The sequence below is a fragment of the Electrophorus electricus genome, chromosome 18 (genome assembly GCF_041902795.1).
Source record: "Electrophorus electricus isolate QZ-2024a chromosome 18, ASM4190279v1, whole genome shotgun sequence".
Taxonomy (NCBI): Eukaryota; Metazoa; Chordata; class Actinopteri; order Gymnotiformes; family Gymnotidae; genus Electrophorus; species Electrophorus electricus.
In genome coordinates this window covers 19280239-19300018 of record NC_137514.1, presented here as the reverse complement: position 1 = coordinate 19300018, position 19780 = coordinate 19280239, and the positions used below count along the sequence as shown (strand labels likewise).

Here is a 19780-nt window from a genome sequence, read left to right as displayed (position 1 = left end):
GATGACATCCATCCATCCATTCACCCATTTATTTGTTGTAGCTATGTAGTTATTTAGAAACATTAACTATGTGGTGTTGTGTCTTTCCAGGCCTGGGACTAAATAACAGGGATGGTGACTGAAGATCCTGTATAATCAACATTATTAGAAACACCCCACAACACCTGAAACAACCTATTATCCTCTGGTGCCATCAGCTGCACACCTCATTATTAAAAACACACGCAGTGTGTGACACTGGCTTCAGGTGTATGACTCTGGCTTCACCTGCACATCAAATTTTAAAACTGCACTTTGATACACATTGCAAGTTGTTTGTAGTAGTGCTCCCTCTGCCTGCTATCTACATCATATATATACATATATTTATAAGTTTTAAAGGGGAGCACAAATACATTTCAGCCATTGTCCTATCTATGTTTATTTTTATTATTTATAACATGAATTTATTAAAACATTGATTTAATAATTGTAGGAGTGTTTTGTCATTAGATAGATCACATCAAAGCTTTAACTTTTTTTCATACAAAATGTCACTTATGCCCCTCTGACTCCATGCTCTCTATATGGTGTTTCCATGTTGTTTTTACATATCTTCTGTTTGATATAAGCACCATTCATTTTCTTGCTCAGCCATTAAAAAAAAGTTCACTCCTTTCCAAATTCTTTCAGCCCGAGAGTCTGCTTCATACTAAATCCCAGATCTAAAGTCACACATTGTTAGGTTTGTTATTCTAGTGACTCTAGTGAATTAGACACTCTTGGTCATTATAGAGTCTTAGTAATTCTTGTACACGCTTTTCCTGTCTTTGTTTATTCAATAAACATACCTAGATTATTATATCTGTGAGCCAGTAATGATATTATAATGTTTGGTAGACAATACATAATCACATAACTGGTGACTTTCATGAGTTGAGACAATGATTAGTCATTAATACATTAATTAAAATTAATAAGTTTTCCTTGTTAATTGGGGTAGTGCCCCAATTAATCTTACCATCCTTAACTGACAATTCATTAAAAGTATTAAAATCTCTACAGTGGTTAGAGAAGGATAAAAGGTTGCTGTATCTGAAGGGCAAATGTAATTCTTTTTCACACAAATCACAAGAATGGAACTATTTCCATGTCTGATTAACAGTTTATCATGCTGAACAGTTTATCATGAAATACAATAATTCTTTGCACACTTGAGATTGAAATATTTCCCTTCTGCTGACTAATTTCAGTAAGGCAACTTAAGCATACTTGACCTAGGAATTAAGTTACTCTAATCATCTCTCTGAGCAAATTCAGTCAAAAGCCCAGTGAATAGTTTGGCACTATTAAGAGTATTACAACTCTGGCCATAGGCCTAATTTGTCTATGGCTAATTCCACTTTCTTGTCTGTCTTTGGTCTTCAGGCAGCAGTGCTCACAGAATGCAGGATAGGAGTGATGTGTTGTAACTCAGGATTTAGTCATGCAGTTACAACAAACGAACGCTGCAAAAAGCTTTTCCTCAGGATTCTTTTCAGGCAAACACGTTTTTCGTCTGAACCGAAATAAGGCAAATCAAATCATCCATGGTTTATATACATCCGGACTCCACTGTCAACAGTTCCAAATCAGGCCAAAAAAGTGTAATAAAAACAAAAATGTTGTGATATATATACACACATGAATACTGCCCATGATTCAAATTATACCATGATGTGTATTTTAGACCAGATTGCCCAGGTCCTACAATCCACTTTTACCTACCAGAAACCAAACAAAACTGTAATTAAGATGACTTTAATGAAAAAAAAAACAAAAAAACAAAAAAAAACTTTCTGCATACATAGGACATGTTAGAATTCATTAAAAAAATGTATGGCCTTTATTATATGGAGAGGAATTTGTGTCAAATTGAAATGCAGTCATGACAGTGAAAAGAAAAAAAAACATGAAATACAATACACCTTGAAATGTAATTGAGACACAACTATATTGCTCTCCTGTTCTTGAGAGTCTGACAAGAATTCAGCATTTAATTCATAAACAAACAAACAAAAAAAATCACACATTTTTCTTTCTTTTTAAAATGCAAAGCCCCACATATTTTTTTTCAGTAAAGACATTAAATGACACAAAAATCATATAATATAGGCTTTGCTTTTCATGTTGGCAATTATTCTGCATGTTGCTACTGACAAGTCATGTTGTGCATTTAATGTTTTTTCACTGCTGTGCATTTATACTCGACATGAAATCCTCTCCATATTTTCTCTGTGATGTTTAAGAAAGATGTTAAAGAAAGTTTCTCCTCTATCTATAATGGTATCATCTGTTGAGACTTTAACTGGTCCAAACATTGTCACTAAAACAAGTGAGTGGGTTCAACTTGTATTCCACCAAAGACAGAAAGAGCCTGATTTTTACATTCATAAATGCACAGAGTACAGACCATTTCACCTACAGTCACTTTCACTAATACACTGAGACTACACACTATTCAGCCTAGTCATATACAGTACAGCGAATCACAGTCAGCAAGATCTTCATGTAGACAAAACATAGGCAGGAACAAGGGCACCACCTAGTGGCTGTCGTGTTAAAATCAACTTCATTTGCATTATAAGCAGCAGTTCCTCATGCTTGAACACAGTACACGCTCACTTAAACTGCTATTATAGTCTTTTGCCACATACTTGGACAGATTCTACTTCATCACTGTAGGGCTCCTGATATTTAATTTTTGTATTTTCAATCTATTTGGCTGCAGTCGAAAATGATTGACAGGTACCCCACCAACAAACCCTTCTGAATTTGCTCTGGCCTTGAGCATTACATATTGGGGAAAAAAAGTGTCAAATTTCTTACAAGATTTTGACCACGACAAAAATATATCTCCAATTACTAAAATAAAACTTTTTTTTTTCCAGCAATTTTTTTTTCTTTTTTTAAGGAAAATAAATTCTATTGTGCGTTTTGTGTAAGCAGGGGCATATTATGATGTTCATCAGTTCTGTCATCATTCTACCAGTTGTATATTTAGAGTTTTGTGTATTTCTCTGTAGGTGTTCCTCCAGGACACATATATGCTATACCATGTCACACACACACACTGACGAGTCAGAATCCTCAGTGTCAACCCCAAAGCCTGCATAGAGAGGCTCAGAAAATGTGGACTGGAATGAATATAAGTGGATGAGTGTGTCTGTTAGAGCAGAGATACAGTAGAAGGACAGAATGCCGGCCGGCCAGTCCAGATACACCCCTACTCTCCTTTGGAAGGGAACTTTAAAGTCAGTTTTGACAGTTGTCTGATTATTGTGCATAACACAGTATCTGTTATTATAGCAGTTCAGACTCCAGGACTTTTCATTGTATCCAAATTGAGAGTCTCCAGTGTGTCCTTTCCTGCTGATTCCTTTATATGACACTGCTATAACAGCCTCTTCTCCACTCCACTCAGCCTCCCAGTAACAGCGTTCAGACAGTCCCTCTTTACACAGCACCTGATACCAGCCATCAAATCTCTCTGGATGATCAGGATACGACTGCTTTCCATTTCCATGTGTCACCTTTCTGTTCCCGTCAGACACAGAGAGACGCGTGTGCACTGTGTTTGGGTCCAGTGTGAGCTCACACACGTCTGCCCCCAGGAAGAGACATTAGATGAGATGGCACATACTGAATGACCATGTGTGTGTGTGTGTGTGTGTGTGTGTGTGTGTGTGTGTGTGTGTGTGTGTGTGTGTGTGTGTGTGTGTGTGTGTGTGTGTGTGCGTGCGCATGCGCTACTTACATTTCCTTAGGCCAGATTTGATTCTCATCTCCCCTGCCTTCTCCACCCTAAAGAAAATAAACACATATGTATCTCTTAAGCAAATTGTTGATTATCTCTACATCTTTTACTACAGTACAATGCTATTACTCACCTGGAATCATATACATTTATGTATGTATGTATGCATGCATGTGTGTGTGTCTGTTTGCTTGGATGGGATATTTAGCTAAAGACCATTTTTATATGGTATGCCATTTTATCTATAACATATAAAAAGAATTACTTAATTACCTGAGCTTATTGAATATCAGCCTGTTTTCTTGGCTAGCAACAGACTGACTGCATAATGTGCTTGTTCCACAGTGTGAGAGCATTTACATTTAGCAACATTTAGCAGCATAACTAGTCTTCAATCTTCCAAAGTTTACATCACTTCACTACTGCATTCTGCATGCCTTCATTGGATTCCAGTAGCTGTCTGCATCAGATTTAAAACCCTGATGCTCACCTACAGAGTCAAAAATGGACCAGCCCCTCCCTAGATGATGAAACTGGTCAAAGACTGATCTGTACCGCGAGTACTTTGAACCTCGAGTACAGCTCGGCATGAAACACCATGCTTCAAGTCTCATGGAAGACAAGCACAAGCATTGAGACTATTCTCTAACCTTGTTCCCAGTTGGCCATTTGGACAGCAGAGTCCCTTGCTGTCTTCAAGTGCAGACTGAAGATCTATTTGTGGAATATTTAAATGAATACTGATCCTGTGCTTATGCTAAGTAACTGAAACTCTAGTACTTATTGTTTGGTATTATTGCACATAGCATTGTCTGATATAGAACTTATGTTTATTTTCCACTTCTTCTAGGTACAAGCATTTACTTCTCTATATCAACAGTATTCTAGTTCAACAGTATCTTGAACTTTAACTGACTATACTGGCTAGGATACATTCTATGAGTTGATGACAAAGCACTATAGTAAGTCGCTCTGGATAAGAGTGTTTGCTAAATACTGAGAATGTAAATTTACAGTTTAATGTAGAACAGAGCAGATCAGAGCAAGGACAGGGGATTTCTACATACCTGAGTGTATCCAATCTACCAGAGAGCAATTTCACTCCTGAGTCTCCTGGGTGGTTGTAGGTCAGATCCAGTTGTTTCAGATGTGAGGGGTTTGAACTCAAAGCTGAAGCCAGAGAAGAACAGCCTTTTTCTGTGACCAAACAACCAGACAATCTGCAGAAAGGATGGGAAAAAAACACTAGTACTGCATTGTCAAGTACATTTTGCACAGCAATTTCATTTAGTACATTTCCTCGTTCTCTCCTGAATTTAATTCCTGGCTATGCTACTGATCCCGGGTGCATGTGCACATAAAATCTTGTGATGAACAGCCAATCAACCGCATGAAGCATATGAGCATCTGACGTTTTAGGTCCATATTGTTTGGTCACTGTGAGTCTTTTATTTTCACAGTTCAACAAGTAATTGGATGTGCTTGGAAGAGCAGGGGACACAAAACCTGCAGAACTGATTGTTTAATATTTGATGGTAATGTCTAAAATGCTCTAAATTATAAGAGTACTGTCAAAGTGTCTTCTTGTTGTGAAACTATCTATCCTGCTCTGTTTGTCTTCTTGAAGATGCTTCTACATGTGCCAAAAGTCTTTAACCTGATCATGCCAACAATATTTCATTCAGTGTTGTTTAAGAATTGCATTATTGAGGCTGTTGAAACTGTAGTATCCTGTGAATCTTAACAGACTGTTATCTAATCAGCTGCTACCTGTGCTGGGAATTCTAAAACAGCTCTAAAGTAGCTTCTTTTTTTTTTTTTTTTTTTTTTTTTTTTTTTTTTTTTTTTCTGTTTAACTGACAGAATGTCAGTTATGAATGAATGCCATCCATAGATAGCTATGGTGAAAACATCATGCAGCCATCTGCCTATCTTATTCCATTATGGTACAAAACACTGTTTGTGCATTAAGCAATTTTCACATTCTTTTCCATGGTATTTCATGGAAATTTCATTTTCATTTTATAATCCACCTTGCCTATTGTGCTTTCTAAATGCAGGGCTTCTCTTTGTCCCTAGAATTAGTAGGATTACAGGCCAGGGTAGACCCTTGTCTTATAAAGATAGTCAGTTATGGAACAACCTGCCAGCTTCAATCTGAGACTCAGACGTACTCCCAATTTTTAAATCTTGGCTTAAGACTTTCAAATTTTTTTCAAGGCTTCAGTTAACCTTCTGCATAATATGGCCTGGAGCTCGCAGAGTTTTCTGGTAATCTGAGATGTTGATGCTACTGTCCAGCCACTTCAAGTGTTCACTCAGGTTTCTGATGATGATATGGGTGGAATGCAATATCTCAGAGAGCCCTCAGGACTGTAGTCATCCTCAGGCACTCCCCTTAAGTTATGCTGCTATAGATAACCCTGATACATGCTAATCACTGGCATGTCTACTGTATAGTGACTGTTCATCTGGTGTCTTTAAATCTTTACAGATTTAATGTAAATCTTTGTTTTATTTGTATGCTACTGCATAGATTATGTCAACATTGGATTACACCTACTCACTGGCAACAAAACTTCTAAGAAAATACCCTAGTCCCACCTGTAGATGCTTCCATCTCAGAAACCATTGACGCTTCCATCTCAGAAACAGCCTGCCAAAATTAGACGCACTAGAGTAACTGAAGATTCACATCAACACTGAATTTGGACTAGAAATAGCATATCAAAGCATGAACTGGTTACTAGCTGGGTCACCCAAAGGAGAATGGGTTCCCACTTGAGTCTTGGTCCTCCCAAGGTTTCTTCCTTAATTCCACCTATCAAGTTTTTCCTTGCCACGGTCACATTTGGCTTGTTCATTAGGCATCTGGACGCATACATTTGTAAAGCTTCTTTGTGACAATGTGTTTTGTAATATTGTATAAATAACTGACTTTGCCATTACCAGGCCTCCAAACAATATTGAATTAAAACTCTCTCTAAACTATAAAAGTGCCTGATAAAATAGAAGCAAACTTTATTTAAAAAACATAACCTTTGCTGCAATCTGGAACACAGTGCATCATCATAGATTTTCCATGTGAATGCATCATCACTGGTCAGTTTTATTTACTTAATACTTATAATTGTATATTAAGAGCATCATTATACAATCAGATTAATATAGCAGTAGCATCAGAGAATTTAATGATGTAGTTGTGTGGATGTCTGCTCATTGATTCAAATGGAGATTAAAAGATCTCAGATGTCTTAACGGCTAACGTACATCACAACAGCAATGGCACAAACCTTTTATTTTTACCATTAGAGTACAAGCTCTGATAGTTCTAGATACTGAGTGAGTGTGTTAACAGAATTTAAAAGCTATTCTATTTTATTACATGCATAATTTAGTGTACCCCTCTAGCATACTGGCTGTACCATGTGCAGTGTTGTTCCCTTATCTCTGCTCTTTGAAAAAGGGAGATGCATATGCAAAGCAATGTCTTCCTGTTTTACCAACTCTAAGAACACACACACACGCACACACACACAGTATATTGCCAAAAGTATTCGCTCCTCTGCCTTCGCACACATATGAACTCGAGTGACATCCCAATCTCAATAGGGTTTAATATGTCGACCCACACTTTGCAGCTATAACAGCTTAAACTCTTTTGGGAAGGCTTTCCACAAGGTTTAGGACTGTGTTTATGGGAATTTTTGACCGTTCTTCAAGAAGTGCAATTGTAAGGTCAGACATTGATGTTGAACAAGAAGGCCTGGCTCTCAGTCGCCGCACAAATTTATCCCAAAGGTGTTCTCTTGGGTTGAATTCAGGACTCAAACACCAGTCAGGTTCTTCCACACCAAACTTACTCATCCATGTCTTTATGGACCTTGCATTGTACACTTATGCGCAGTCATGTTGGAACAGGAAGAGGCCATCCCCAAACTGTTCCCACAAAGTTGGGAGCATCTTTTGGTATGCTGAAGCATGAACAGTTCCTTTCACTGGAACTAAGGGGCCAAGCCCAACTCCTGAAATCAACCCCACAGCATGATTCCCCTTCTACCAAACTATACACTTGGTACACTGCAGTCAGACACGCACTGTTCTCTTGGCACCCGCCAAACCCAGATTCATCCATTGGATTGCCAAACAGAGAAGCGTCATTAGAGAACATGTCTGTCCACTGCTCTAGAGTCCAGTGGTGACGTGCTTTACACCAATGCATCTGATGCTTTGAATTGCGCTTGGTGATGTAAGGCATGGATGCAGCTGCTCGGCCATGGAATCCCCTTCAATGAAGCTCTCTATGCACTGTTCTTGAGGTAATCTGAAGGCAACATAAGCTTGAAGGTCTGTAGCAATTGACTCTGCAGAAAGTTGGCATCCTCTGTGCACTATGCGCCTCAGCATCTACTGATCCTGCTCTGTGATTTTATGTGGCCTACCACTTCATGGCTGAGTTGGTGTCATTCCCAATCGCTTCCACTTTGTTATAATACCCCTGACAGTTGAGTGTGGAATATTTAGTAGTGAGGAAACTTTACAACTAGACTTGTTGCACAGGTGGCATCCTATCATGGAACCATGCTGGAATTCACTGAGCTCCTGAGAGCGACCCATTCTTTCATGAATGTTTGTAGAAGCAGTCTGCATGCCTAGGTGCTTGGTTTTATACACCTGTGGCCATGAAAGTGATTGGAACACCTACATTCAGTTATTTGGATGGGTGAGTGAATACTTTTGGCAATATAGTGTATAGGTTTTATTAAAGAACTATTTAACTGGAAACTTGCCCAAGTATCTCCAGTATACAGCGTAAACTCGTAAGTCCAGCACAGAGCTCCTCCACTCCTGAATCCTGTAGATCATTGTTATTGAGCTCCAGCTCCTTTAAGGAGTTTTCTGTTTGTAGAACTGATGTGAGAGATTTGCAGGATTCTCCAGTGAGACCACAGCCAGATAATCTACAAAGGAGAAGTAAAGAATAGAGGTTCGAAACGAGTATGCTGAATTAAGGGAGGAATTGCTAATGAAATTAAATATAGTGTGGGGGAAATATGTATTAATTACATATCAGGATTTAAATCAAGAATATATATATTTCCAGTCTTGTGCATGAGAGTCTTATATTTTAGGTAGGTGGGTAGCAATAAAGGCTTTGCCTAAGTGACCACACTGGAGATTCAAACTCCCAACCTCCTGTAAAATATTCAGTACCAAACTGAGCTATCTAGCCAAAAGCTTATGTTTAGAAAATATTTATATCAGTAATAAGATTAATAAATATACATACACCAAGTTATATTTAGAAACAAACATTCCTTCAGTCATTTTTATAACCTAAGATTTCATTCCAGTTTTCACTAATATTAGCCTGTTCCATGTGGACTAATGGGTGTTTGTTGACCAGACCACATGTTAAAGAAATGTAGTGATTTCTCTAGTCATTACTTGTGAGTGTCTGTTGTGCTTTGTTGAAACCTCAGAAATATTAAACATATCAGTATAACTTGGGTTTATATTTGCAGGCACATACTAATAAAAGCAAGACCATTGAGAACTATCTAGCTAGTTTGCTGATGAGCCATTTTGCATTAGAAAATGAGTTAATCTTTGTATAGTGTAGTTTTGTATATTTATTTATTAATTATTCTTTTGTTCTGTTACTTGAATCATTGTTAACTTTGCAAGTATTTAAAAAAATGGATGTGTTGTACTCTCTAGCTCTGTGCATGAAGCAGATGTGACTGTTTAATTGCATCAATAGCACAACTCAAGTAACCACTGTATGATCAAGCATTTTCTCATATTTTGAAGATATGTGAAACTCAGCTATACTTTTGGTTTTCTCAATCTGGATGTGTTTAACTAGCAACATAATAGTTTATGCACTGCTGTGGATGCTGTATGATGACAAGACTGCAAGTTAATGATATTTCATGGTTTCCGTACTTATTAAAGCTTATGCTATGCTGATGCTGCATTCACAATGCACCTTTTCTCAATTCATCTTACCTGAGAATCACCAGTTGGCAGTTTGAGCTCTTTAGTCCCACAGAGAGTATGATTACCCCTGAATCCTGAAGATAATTGTAACATAGATCCAATTCCCTCAAGTGGGAGTTTGCTGATGTCAAGGCAGAGCAGAGTTTTTCACTGCAGTCTGTGGTGAAATTACAGCCAACTAGTCTGCAAAAACAATGAGAATAAACTCAGGTCATAGAAAAATGGCCTCATCAGCCTGAGGAAGAAAATAGGTCAAACTAAACAAATGTTGAACAAATGTTGAATAATGTACTGATTGAAAAAATCATCATATTCTAGCCTAGGAAATTAACCATTTATGATTGGATGGCAGGTGTTCAAAATTTTGGCTTCTGTCATCTTGGCCTGTGAAGGTTTAAACTATAGCAAAGCTTAAGCTTAAGTCTTTTCTTTCTTTTTTGGAACTAGAGATGGTCATTCATGTCTTTATTGCTTCACAAACAGATTATTGGATTATACTGTATACTGGAAATATATATTGGAATCAGTACTAGTGATTAAACATTATATAGTAATCCACTAGTTAATTCCTGTGTATCTAATTCCTATTTGTTTATCCCTCATTCATTCTGTCATTTAGTACATTGTTTACATCATTATTGATTACCAAATTGCAATGTTTGTGGCCTTTGGGTTGTATCTCTGATGTTTCTAATCACGTGATCCAATTAAAATTTCCCGATTTCCTTTTTGGGGTGATGCCCCATTTGCCAATGTGTGTAAAATGTATTACAGTGTCATAATGCTACACACTCACAGAGCCCTTCTACAGTTGCTGAGAGCTGGTATCAGTCTCCTGTAACCATCCTGTGATGTGTTGTATTTCTTTAGGTCCAGTGCATCCAGCACCTCCTCTGACATCTGCAGCATGTAGGCTATTGCTGAGCAGTGTGCAGTAGAGAGCTTATTTTCTGACTGTTTCTTTGATTTTAGATACTCCTGAATCTCTCTCGAGAGAGATTGGTCCTTCATTTCAGTCAGACAGAGGAAGAGATTGATGGATCTCTCGGTACAATGGTCCTCTGTTCTTATTAGGTATCCAATGTACTTCACTGTCTTGTTGATGCTTTCTGAGCTGCCCTGTGTGTGTGTCAGTAGGCCTTGTAGGAGACTCTGATTGGACTCCAGCGAGATGCCCAGCAAGAAACGGAGGAAAAGGTCCAGCTGTCCTTTCTTACTCTTTAAGGCTTTATTCACTGCTGCCTTCAGCAGATCATGCAGTGAATCTTCCCCAAACCTGTAGTTGTAATTGTCCACATCAGCATACATGGGCGTGTACATGTACTGCTGTTTAAAATTCTGCAGTACCTCCATGTTGTTGTTCACATAACAGTGAAACACATAGAAAGCAGCCATGAACTCCTGAAAGCTCAGATGAACAAAGCAGTAGATCTTCCTCTGGTAAAGCACAGATTCCTCCTTAAAGATCGCTGTACAAACCCCAGAATAAACTGAGGCCTCGGTGACATCAATGCCACACTCTCTCAGGTCCTCTTCATAAAACATGACATTTCCTTTTATTAGCTGTCTGTATGCCAGTTCAGCCAGTTTCAGAATCATGGCCCTGTTGGATTCCAGAAGTTTTTTTGTGTCTTTCTGAGGAGTTTCATTATATTTCTCACTCTTTGTGCTCATCTGAATAATAAGAAAGTGCACAAACATTTCTGTTAGGCTCCTGGGGGCCTTATTACATTGATTCATGATTTGCTGAAGCACTATGGCTGTGATCCAACAGAAAATGGGTATGTGGCACATGATATTGAGGGTCTTTGACTGTTTAATGTGTGAGATGATTCTGCTGGCCTGATCCTGTTCACTGATTTGATTCCTGAAGTACTGTTCCTTCTGTTGGTCAGTGATGAATCCTCGTACTTCTGTCATCAGGTGGATGTATTTCCTGTGGATTTGATCTCCTGCTGCAGGTCTGGAGGTGATCCAGACAGAAGCAGTTGGAAGTAGAGCTCCTGTGATGAGGTTTGTTACCAGGACATCAACATATGCCTTCTTAGTTATATCTGTAATTTTCTTCTGTTTGAAATTCAGTTGTTTTCTCATTTCATCCAATCCATCGAAGATGAACACACATGTGCAATTATCGTCAAAAAGCCCAGTTTCTTTTAAATTTCTGAGTTTTGGGTAGGAGTACAGAAGAAGATCATGCAGGTTATATTGTTCATCTTTCAGAAGATTCAGCTCTCGGAAAGGAATAAGAAAGACAAAATCTATATCTGGATTGGATTTTCCTTCAGCCCAATCTAATACAAACCTCTGAGCACACACTGTTTTCCCAATCCCAGCTATTCCTAGTGTGAGAACTTTTTTCCCATTCTCATCACTGAAAACATCATTGAAACTGAGTGGAATGTCTGCTGTATCCCGTCTCAAGACTCCAGACTCTATCTGTATGACTTCATGGTCTGTACTGATTCCTCCTCTCCAGTCCTTCAGTACATAGAGCTCTGTGTAAATCTCATTAAAGTTCACGTGACTTCCTGTTGCTGCTGTTCCCTCATATATTGTGGAATATTGGCTTCTCAAAATGGATTTGAGCAGCTTAGTTTCTGAATCCTTATGTTCACCTGTAGAATAGAGAGACAAAGTCTTACCCATGGTCAACAAATATAATATATATAAAAAGAACATATTACATATAACTAAAAGCTCTATTCATAGTGGATTACTTTTTGGGGTTTCTTTTTCTTTTTATACACCTCTTCAGGAAAACTTTTACATTCAGAGGATAATAAAATCACTACAGGTGGAATGACTCTCTAGCTGTTTGCATCTTCTAAGAACAAATATTTGTGTCACTATTATAATTGGCCCATTACTGAGCCTGCAGAATTTATCTATCTATCTATCTATCTATCTATCTATCTATCTATCTATCTATCTATCTATCTATCTATCTATCTATCTATCTATCTATCTATCTATCTATCTATCTATCTATCTATCTATCTATCTATGTGTGTGTCTAATATATATATATATATATATATATATATATATATATATATATATATATATATATATATGGCATTTAATGGTCAGTAACATCCAATTAATGACACAGCATTTCAGTAGTTACATGTAAATTTAGATTACAAAAGTAAGAAGAAATGAGAGGAATAAGAAAGAGGTTTGAGAGTATACATAATCCAACCACATAACCCTGGTAGTACTTTCACCTTCAGTGAGAGCAGCATTCTTATTGCAAAGTCCAAGTGGTTCTGTGCTGGAAGCTACCTGACCTAGAGGAGTGAGAGAGGGAGAAAAGAAGACAACAGCTTAATTATAATTACAAACCTTCCCAGTTTTTGCATTGACCAAACATCACAGTTTGTCCAGGTTTGGTTGGGGTCTGTCCCGGTTATAGGAACACAGAGATGTGGTCAAACTGTTCAGTGTGTGTGCGGGACACAGGCTTGTAGGCACCCCACGTGCTGAGGTACACTTGGTCAAGTAGGTTTCTTTCCCTTGTTACAAAGATCACATTCTGCTAGTATTGTAGCTATTTAATTTTTATTTTATGTAGTTAGATGTAGTTAGGAGTTAATGATACCTTTTATCTTGTAAATTTATACTATTATGTTACCATTGTGTGTGTGTATGTGTGTGTGTGTGTGTGTGTGTGTGTGAGAGAGAGAGAGAGAGAGAAAGAGAATGAATGCAAATGAGTCAGTGAGGATCTACAGTGATGCTTCGGTTTTACCTTCTGCTTTAGAACTATTTCCACAGGTAATATTAACTGCACCATAAAACACACTTCCTTGTAGAGTAGGTGCAATGATACTTCCTCCAGTCTGAGCTGTGATGGTCTGGACTTGGCATCTCTGAGCAGTGGTGGTCTGAACTAGACCTGCCTGGTCTGTGTTCACATGATGACAAGAGGGTATTAAATTGGATAGAAAGGAAGGGAACAAAACATCCAGTATAAAATGTCCAACAAGCATATCACACTGTCATTTGTACATGACCTGTGTTCAGCTGCAAGTGAAAGCAACACATCACCACCCACCCCATATCCACCCAAGCACAGAGCAGTAATGAAATCCCACATAAAATAATAACCTCCATTTAATTTTAAATGTAAATAGTAAATTTGGGTTGAGAAGCATTTCTTTCTTTGTGTGTCTAAATTGTGAATATGATTTCAGTACTATTTCTCTCACTGTGTTTGATCCTCAGTTCCTCAGCCAGTTGCTTCTTGTTCAACTTCTTCAGGATGGCCACTGTGATCTCCACAGCTCCACCTGGGCCGTAACTCTGCACCATCTTATATACAGTGTTACATGCATTAGGTTCCGACAGCTGATCCTCTGGGATATGTTTAAAACCTTCCACACCATTGGTCAGATGCCACTGGAAAAACCTCAGGTCATTCCTCCCCAGCTTCTCAAGATTTTCCAGCAGCTGCTCTGGAATGTTTTCCATGCTGTATCACTGAACATGAAAAAGGACAATAGACTTAAACTAAACATAAATGTTTAATAACTAATAAGATCTAAAAAGATCCCCCTCAACCCTATTTTTCTCTGTTTTTTTTCTTGTAGTAACCAGTTCCCATCCGTTGACTAATTCTCCTGCTTCCCAACCAGGGAAGGACTGTGACAAGCTTGCAAGCATGCAATGCAAGATGAACACCATGTTTTTGAGTTGTAACTCATGCAATGTCAGGGGTGGGGCATAACTCATTCTCAAGATAGTATCATCTTGTCCAGAGCAACTTGCATATATAAGTATGTGCAGATCCACAGGTAGCACATTTGGTGAACTAGTATACACAGTCCATATGTAAGTGTGAGACCACAGTAATGTAATACAGTTTGCACATCATTTGACACCCAATGTTTCCTGTGTTAGTTTTCACAGAAGCTATTGGGGTAATTTAGGTATCAAATATTGAAAGATGTTCACCCAAACCATTTTCATAAATACAAGTTCAGTATTATTTACTTGCTCTAGACATGAATAAGCCTTGAAATCTACACAAAAACCTTAATATCTACATTAGCTTCATACCTCTAGTGCAAAACTAATAGGAACTGACAGACACCAAACTTGTCTTACCTTATGGACTACATAAGGGAATAAATGGAAAATTGTGTAAATTTCACTTTGGTAAAGCATGGTTTAAATAGCCTATAGATCACAATACATTTTCAGCATTTAAAAGCCACTCTTGTCCAGAGCAACTTGTAATGAATCATATATGCAATAGGTTTGTTCCCTGAGCTTCAAACTTATGACCTTGGTTTTTCTTCCACCTTACTTTTCCAGCACAAGCTTACATTGTCAGCATAATCTTACAGATCCCTGTGATTGGCCAGTGTCACTAACTGTAAGAAAGTACACAGTGCCTTTGTTATGCTGATTTGTATTACTATGACATCACAGTTTCATTGGGCAGTAGATTGTGCATGCCCAGTGTGAGTGTAATACTGCCTGAATATAGAAAGATATTGCCATGCTTGATATATAATCGAGCCCCAATTTGCAATCAATGCAATTAAAATAAGTTAATCATTGATTGTAGTATTGTTATGGACATTATTGTTATTGTATTTCATGTGAGAAAGGCCATTATTGAGTTGGTAATCCTTCATCATGCATATGTAGCCTAGTATACTCTGTGCTATTTTTATTTTTGAGAACTATATTAGCCATTTGTTTACAATTAATGAGGAAGTGCATGTTGTATATGCTTACCTAGGTATAATTTCTTATCCTATTTACTGCTAAAATCCTGTTAATCAGTAATTTACTGTTTGGTTTCCTTTGCAGATTAGATGCCCATGTATAGTCATTGTACTGATTTCAACAATGTGAAATGTAATGCGTACAGCTGATATAGGTAGTGGGAAGACACAGTTAGTGTAATCATTTATTTCTGTTTCTCTTTGTGTTTACAGCCACATACACAAACAAAATGATTTATACCAACTCATTTATACAGGTTAATTCATACAAGTCTAAATATTCTCACACATACAGGTAATACCAAGAGGTGCCTTGTACCCAACAATGTAAAATTAACCAATAAACCTATGGTTGGCTAAATATCTCTCCATGCCCAGCTCTCGGACCGGAGCATCTTCCAAAGCCCAGCAAGCCAGCACCCGCTAGAGTATCATCTCTTCTTCAATATCTGACAAGGGGAAGAGAGTGTATGCCACCTTTCCTCCCTGATAGCACAAATCCTCTCTCATGCTCCCAAACTCAGGAAGCTGTGGCATCATCAGGGATTGAGCTCGCGATCTCCAAAGTTAATGGCTGAAGAGAGTACTAGTTAATACAGAAGTGTTTCTATCAGCAGTTCCCATCAGACCATTTAGTGATTAGACCAAAGCAGCTACTAGCTGCTTACAGAGCAAAATACACATGCTGGACTTTGTTTAATTAATTACTCACCATTTTTCAATAATTTAATAATAATAATAATAATAATAATAATAATAATATAATTTTGTATAACTGTATCTGTATTAGCAATAATATTTTTCTAATTGGTGATATGAATTCCTCAGACTGCAAAACCTTGATATGGTGCAGTCTTTACATCCATAATATTTTATTTTACTGAACACTAGACTGTTACACTGGCCTGAATGGTGGTCACACTTTAGACTTGACCATTTCACATGGTTTAAAGGACATTATTTTCAACAAATGACACTTTTAAATTCAAAAGCAAGAAGTGTGTAAAATGCATCACCCTCAGAATTACATAAACATTTACATAAAGCATAAATGTTTAAGGACAACACAGTCAGTAAGCTAAGTCAGATCCTGACACACATCACGGATTAAAATGTGACTTTATAATGCTATTATTACTAATCAAGATAACTAAATCCTTTACAGTGAAATGGTGAGACTCCGTTTTAGCTCCCTGCGTCAGAATGAACATCATGCTTCAATCACATATTCCAGATGTCACTATGTGGGCAAACTGAATACTTTAAATATTTTATACTAAGGAAGGCATGAACTTGCCACTGCTTGTATATGCTTAGCTACAACCACACACTTTCACACCTGAATTGTCATCTGACAATAATGTGTTACATACATTATAACAACATGCCTTTTAAGATTAAACTATATTGTTGTACTGTAGCTATGTGCAGAACAAATTACGTCGTAGAATACCCCCATTTTCATCAAAGTGTACTCTGAAAATATTTTATATTACAATTCGCTACGTATAGCTGTCCAGTCTGTGAAGTCAACATTATCATCGTTCGGAAAATGACATGTATTAGGTCACGCCTCTAATATGTGACCAATGATGTCGCTTCATTTGACTTTTCCATCCAAATAAACGTTAAGACGGCTTCGAACTGCTTTGAAAATAGAGATTTTTGCAAACACCAAGACAAATACGAAGACAAATATAACTAGCATAGTTATATCACGTAAACCGTGAGCCTCCTGTAATTGTCCTGTCCTGTAACAGTAGCTAGCCCCCCAAAAGTAGCATTTTTTATATCTATTTTTCTGAGCTGACAACTGACACCATATACATATATCGTCAACTAAGCACGAAATTGGTGCTGTGGATTGAGGTATCTGAATTGAAAGCAAAACCCGCAGCAATACGTTGTCCTCGGTACTTTTCAAAGCACTTACGCCCATGGTTTCTTTTTGAAACGTTTGTTAGGACTTCCGAGTTCCTTCAAATCCTGAGAATACTTTAGACTTTTTATACTTTAGTTTGTTTATAAACAAGTACAAATGAAACCGTTTGATGGACAGCAAGTAAAAACAATTTATCGAGAAAATACCTTTTGTTATCTTGACATCACGAGGAAAGAATAATCCATGATATCAAGTTAACAGTACAGAAAAAAAAAACAACACCTCATGGCTTTGGTATCCGCAGTACACCAAACATTTTCTTCTTTTGAGCTATACATCAATGTCACATTTCAGCGTTGATTATGAACTTACCATATAGTGTATTTAAAATACCCCGTCGATCTATGGTTTAGTAATGTTTAAGTTACTTACACAGTATCATAGATTGAGGAAACAATTTTTTACGTTGACGCAAACGGAGTATGGGGCGTTATCTTTAAGTAGACAACTCATGTTTCATATGGAAAGCCAAAGGAGACAATACTCTAGTCAAATCCATGTGTATATTTCACTAAGTCGTAAAAAAAAATGTATTTTTAAAAATACGATTCATACTATACTGTACGTAACTGGCTGTTACTTCTCGCCATTGTGTAGGTGTACATAAAAGCTGTGTTGGGTAATTAATTCTTTCATTCATTAAGTTGGCTCAGCCCTAGTTCTAGATCGCTTTGACTGGGTGGGCAGTAAGACATAATAGGTGGGCATGTCATTAGTCATGTCATTATTTTCAGCGCTTTATTTGAGAGGGATGTGAGGAGATGCCAATTCCCCACTTAAAAACAAAACAAAACATGGGGTCAACCATCCCCGTTTCCACCAACTTTGGAGTAATGTGGTCATTTAAAATGTCTGCTATCAATATTTTCACTCTAACAATATATACAATTTACACCTCAAGCACTGGTGTAGTGCAAAATGCTGTAGCCACACAGCAAGAGGATGTTTATTTTTATTATTACTTTTTTAAAATGATCTTTTATTATTGCTTCTTATTTACAATCCCCCTCAACAGCTGTGTATCTATGAAGCGTGACTGGTCAATGAATCAGAATCAGGACATGTATGAATCAGGACAGAATATCTAAAATATATTTATGGACATTAAACAAACAAAAACATGAATGAAGCTATAACAGGATGCAGACAAGGGCAAACAAATAAGGAGTTTAAACAAAAATGAAACTACAACACATAGAACTCAAATGGTAAAGCAAAGACATTCATTCAAGTAGCAAATATGAACACACAAACATGCACATCAACACACAAGCATTAGCCAACAACAGTTGAGAACACACACAGAGGTCCCAAACCTTTCTTATGGCCAGAGTTTGTCTCTCACATATCTTATAAAGCTTGACTCAAGGTTATCAAATCATCACATTCTTAAGAAAGTATGCAGGATTTTCAATGGTGTTGTGGCATGGATAATTGTCCTTCCACTCACTGATTCCAGAGCCAAGATGTAGCCTCGCCTCGCCATACACACCCACTATGATTAGCAGCTCTATGCAGGCCCTCAGGTCATTTTCATCCATTATTTTTCAGTTGTCTTCATATTTATAGGAACTCTCCAATATTGTATGATGAGCATGGGGAATGTTGAGGCAGTGTCCTGGGGATGGGCAAATGCATAAGGTGTTGGCATTGGGGTCATTGTATTATGATATTGTAATGGTACTGAGTGAAGTCAGACACTTGCAGATGTGAAAAGAGAGTATTATATATATATATATATATATATATAAGGGGTATTCCAAAGCTGGAGTAAAAAAACAGGCTAGAGTCAGAAGCCAGAGAGAGCATATACAATACATGGGATGAGCCAAAGTTATAGTCATGAAAAACAGTTCAAATAAATAATACCACACCGGGTGTCAGGCCAATCAAACAATGAAAGCAGAAAGGGATAAGGTAAAAGTGATAACCAGGGAACATAACCAAAACAACAGACAGAAAGAATACTAATTACATATGGAAATAACATGGAAATACTTTGCAAAGGACAATAGCAAAAGCAGAGGTATTAAAAAGAAGAAGGAAATTAGCAACAGGTGAAAGAGTTTACTGATCAGGTGAGGCAGATCGAAAGAGATTACTCAGACTAGGAGGAGTGACACAGTCTGGGAGCTGGTGTAGTCTGGGTCAGGGGGAGTGAGCGATATGAAATTATGATATTCTTTGGCATCCTGCCCCGACTGTCATATGCTGACAAGGCTCATGTTATTTCATGATGTTGTTCATCATGCTCTAGGTTGTTCTGTCTCATCTTCTTCTGCAGATACATCCTCCTGTTCTAAATCATTGTTCTCTTGT

At 37.6% G+C, this 19780-nt stretch overlaps 1 protein-coding gene across 2 annotated transcripts; it reads right to left on the bottom strand.

The window, feature by feature from the left end:
* Positions 1–1723: 1723 nt before the first annotated feature.
* On the bottom strand, positions 1724–17855 carry LOC113591293 (NACHT, LRR and PYD domains-containing protein 3-like). 2 transcript variants are annotated; one of them, XM_035534927.2, is made up of 10 exons: positions 17774–17825; positions 13993–14263; positions 13533–13688; positions 13009–13071; positions 10575–12396; positions 9788–9961; positions 8566–8736; positions 4843–4995; positions 3776–3822; positions 1724–3622 (listed from the first exon to the last, which is right to left on the bottom strand). In XM_035534927.2, the coding sequence occupies exons 2-10, from the start codon at positions 14252–14254 to the stop codon at positions 3069–3071; spliced, it is 3402 nt and encodes a 1133-aa protein (XP_035390820.1). In that variant the 5' UTR covers positions 14255–14263; positions 17774–17825; the 3' UTR covers positions 1724–3068. The 2 variants fall into 2 exon arrangements, with proteins under 2 accessions (XP_035390820.1, XP_081557800.1); XM_081701674.1 differs by lacking the exons at positions 13993–14263; positions 17774–17825 and adding an exon at positions 17834–17855.
* Between the last annotated feature and the right edge of the window lie 1925 nt (positions 17856–19780).

Coding starts and splice junctions, on each gene's coding strand:
- LOC113591293 (XM_035534927.2), bottom strand. CDS start 14,254: ATGGAAAACATTCCAGAGCAGCTGCTGGAAAATCTTGAGAAGCTGGGG. Junction 13,072..13,532: donor AAATAGTTCTAAAGCAGAAG/GTAAAACCGAAG, acceptor TCACTCCTCTAG/GTCAGGTAGCTTCCAGCACA. Junction 8,737..9,787: donor TGCCAACTGGTGATTCTCAG/GTAAGATGAATT, acceptor TCTCCTTTGTAG/ATTATCTGGCTGTGGTCTCA.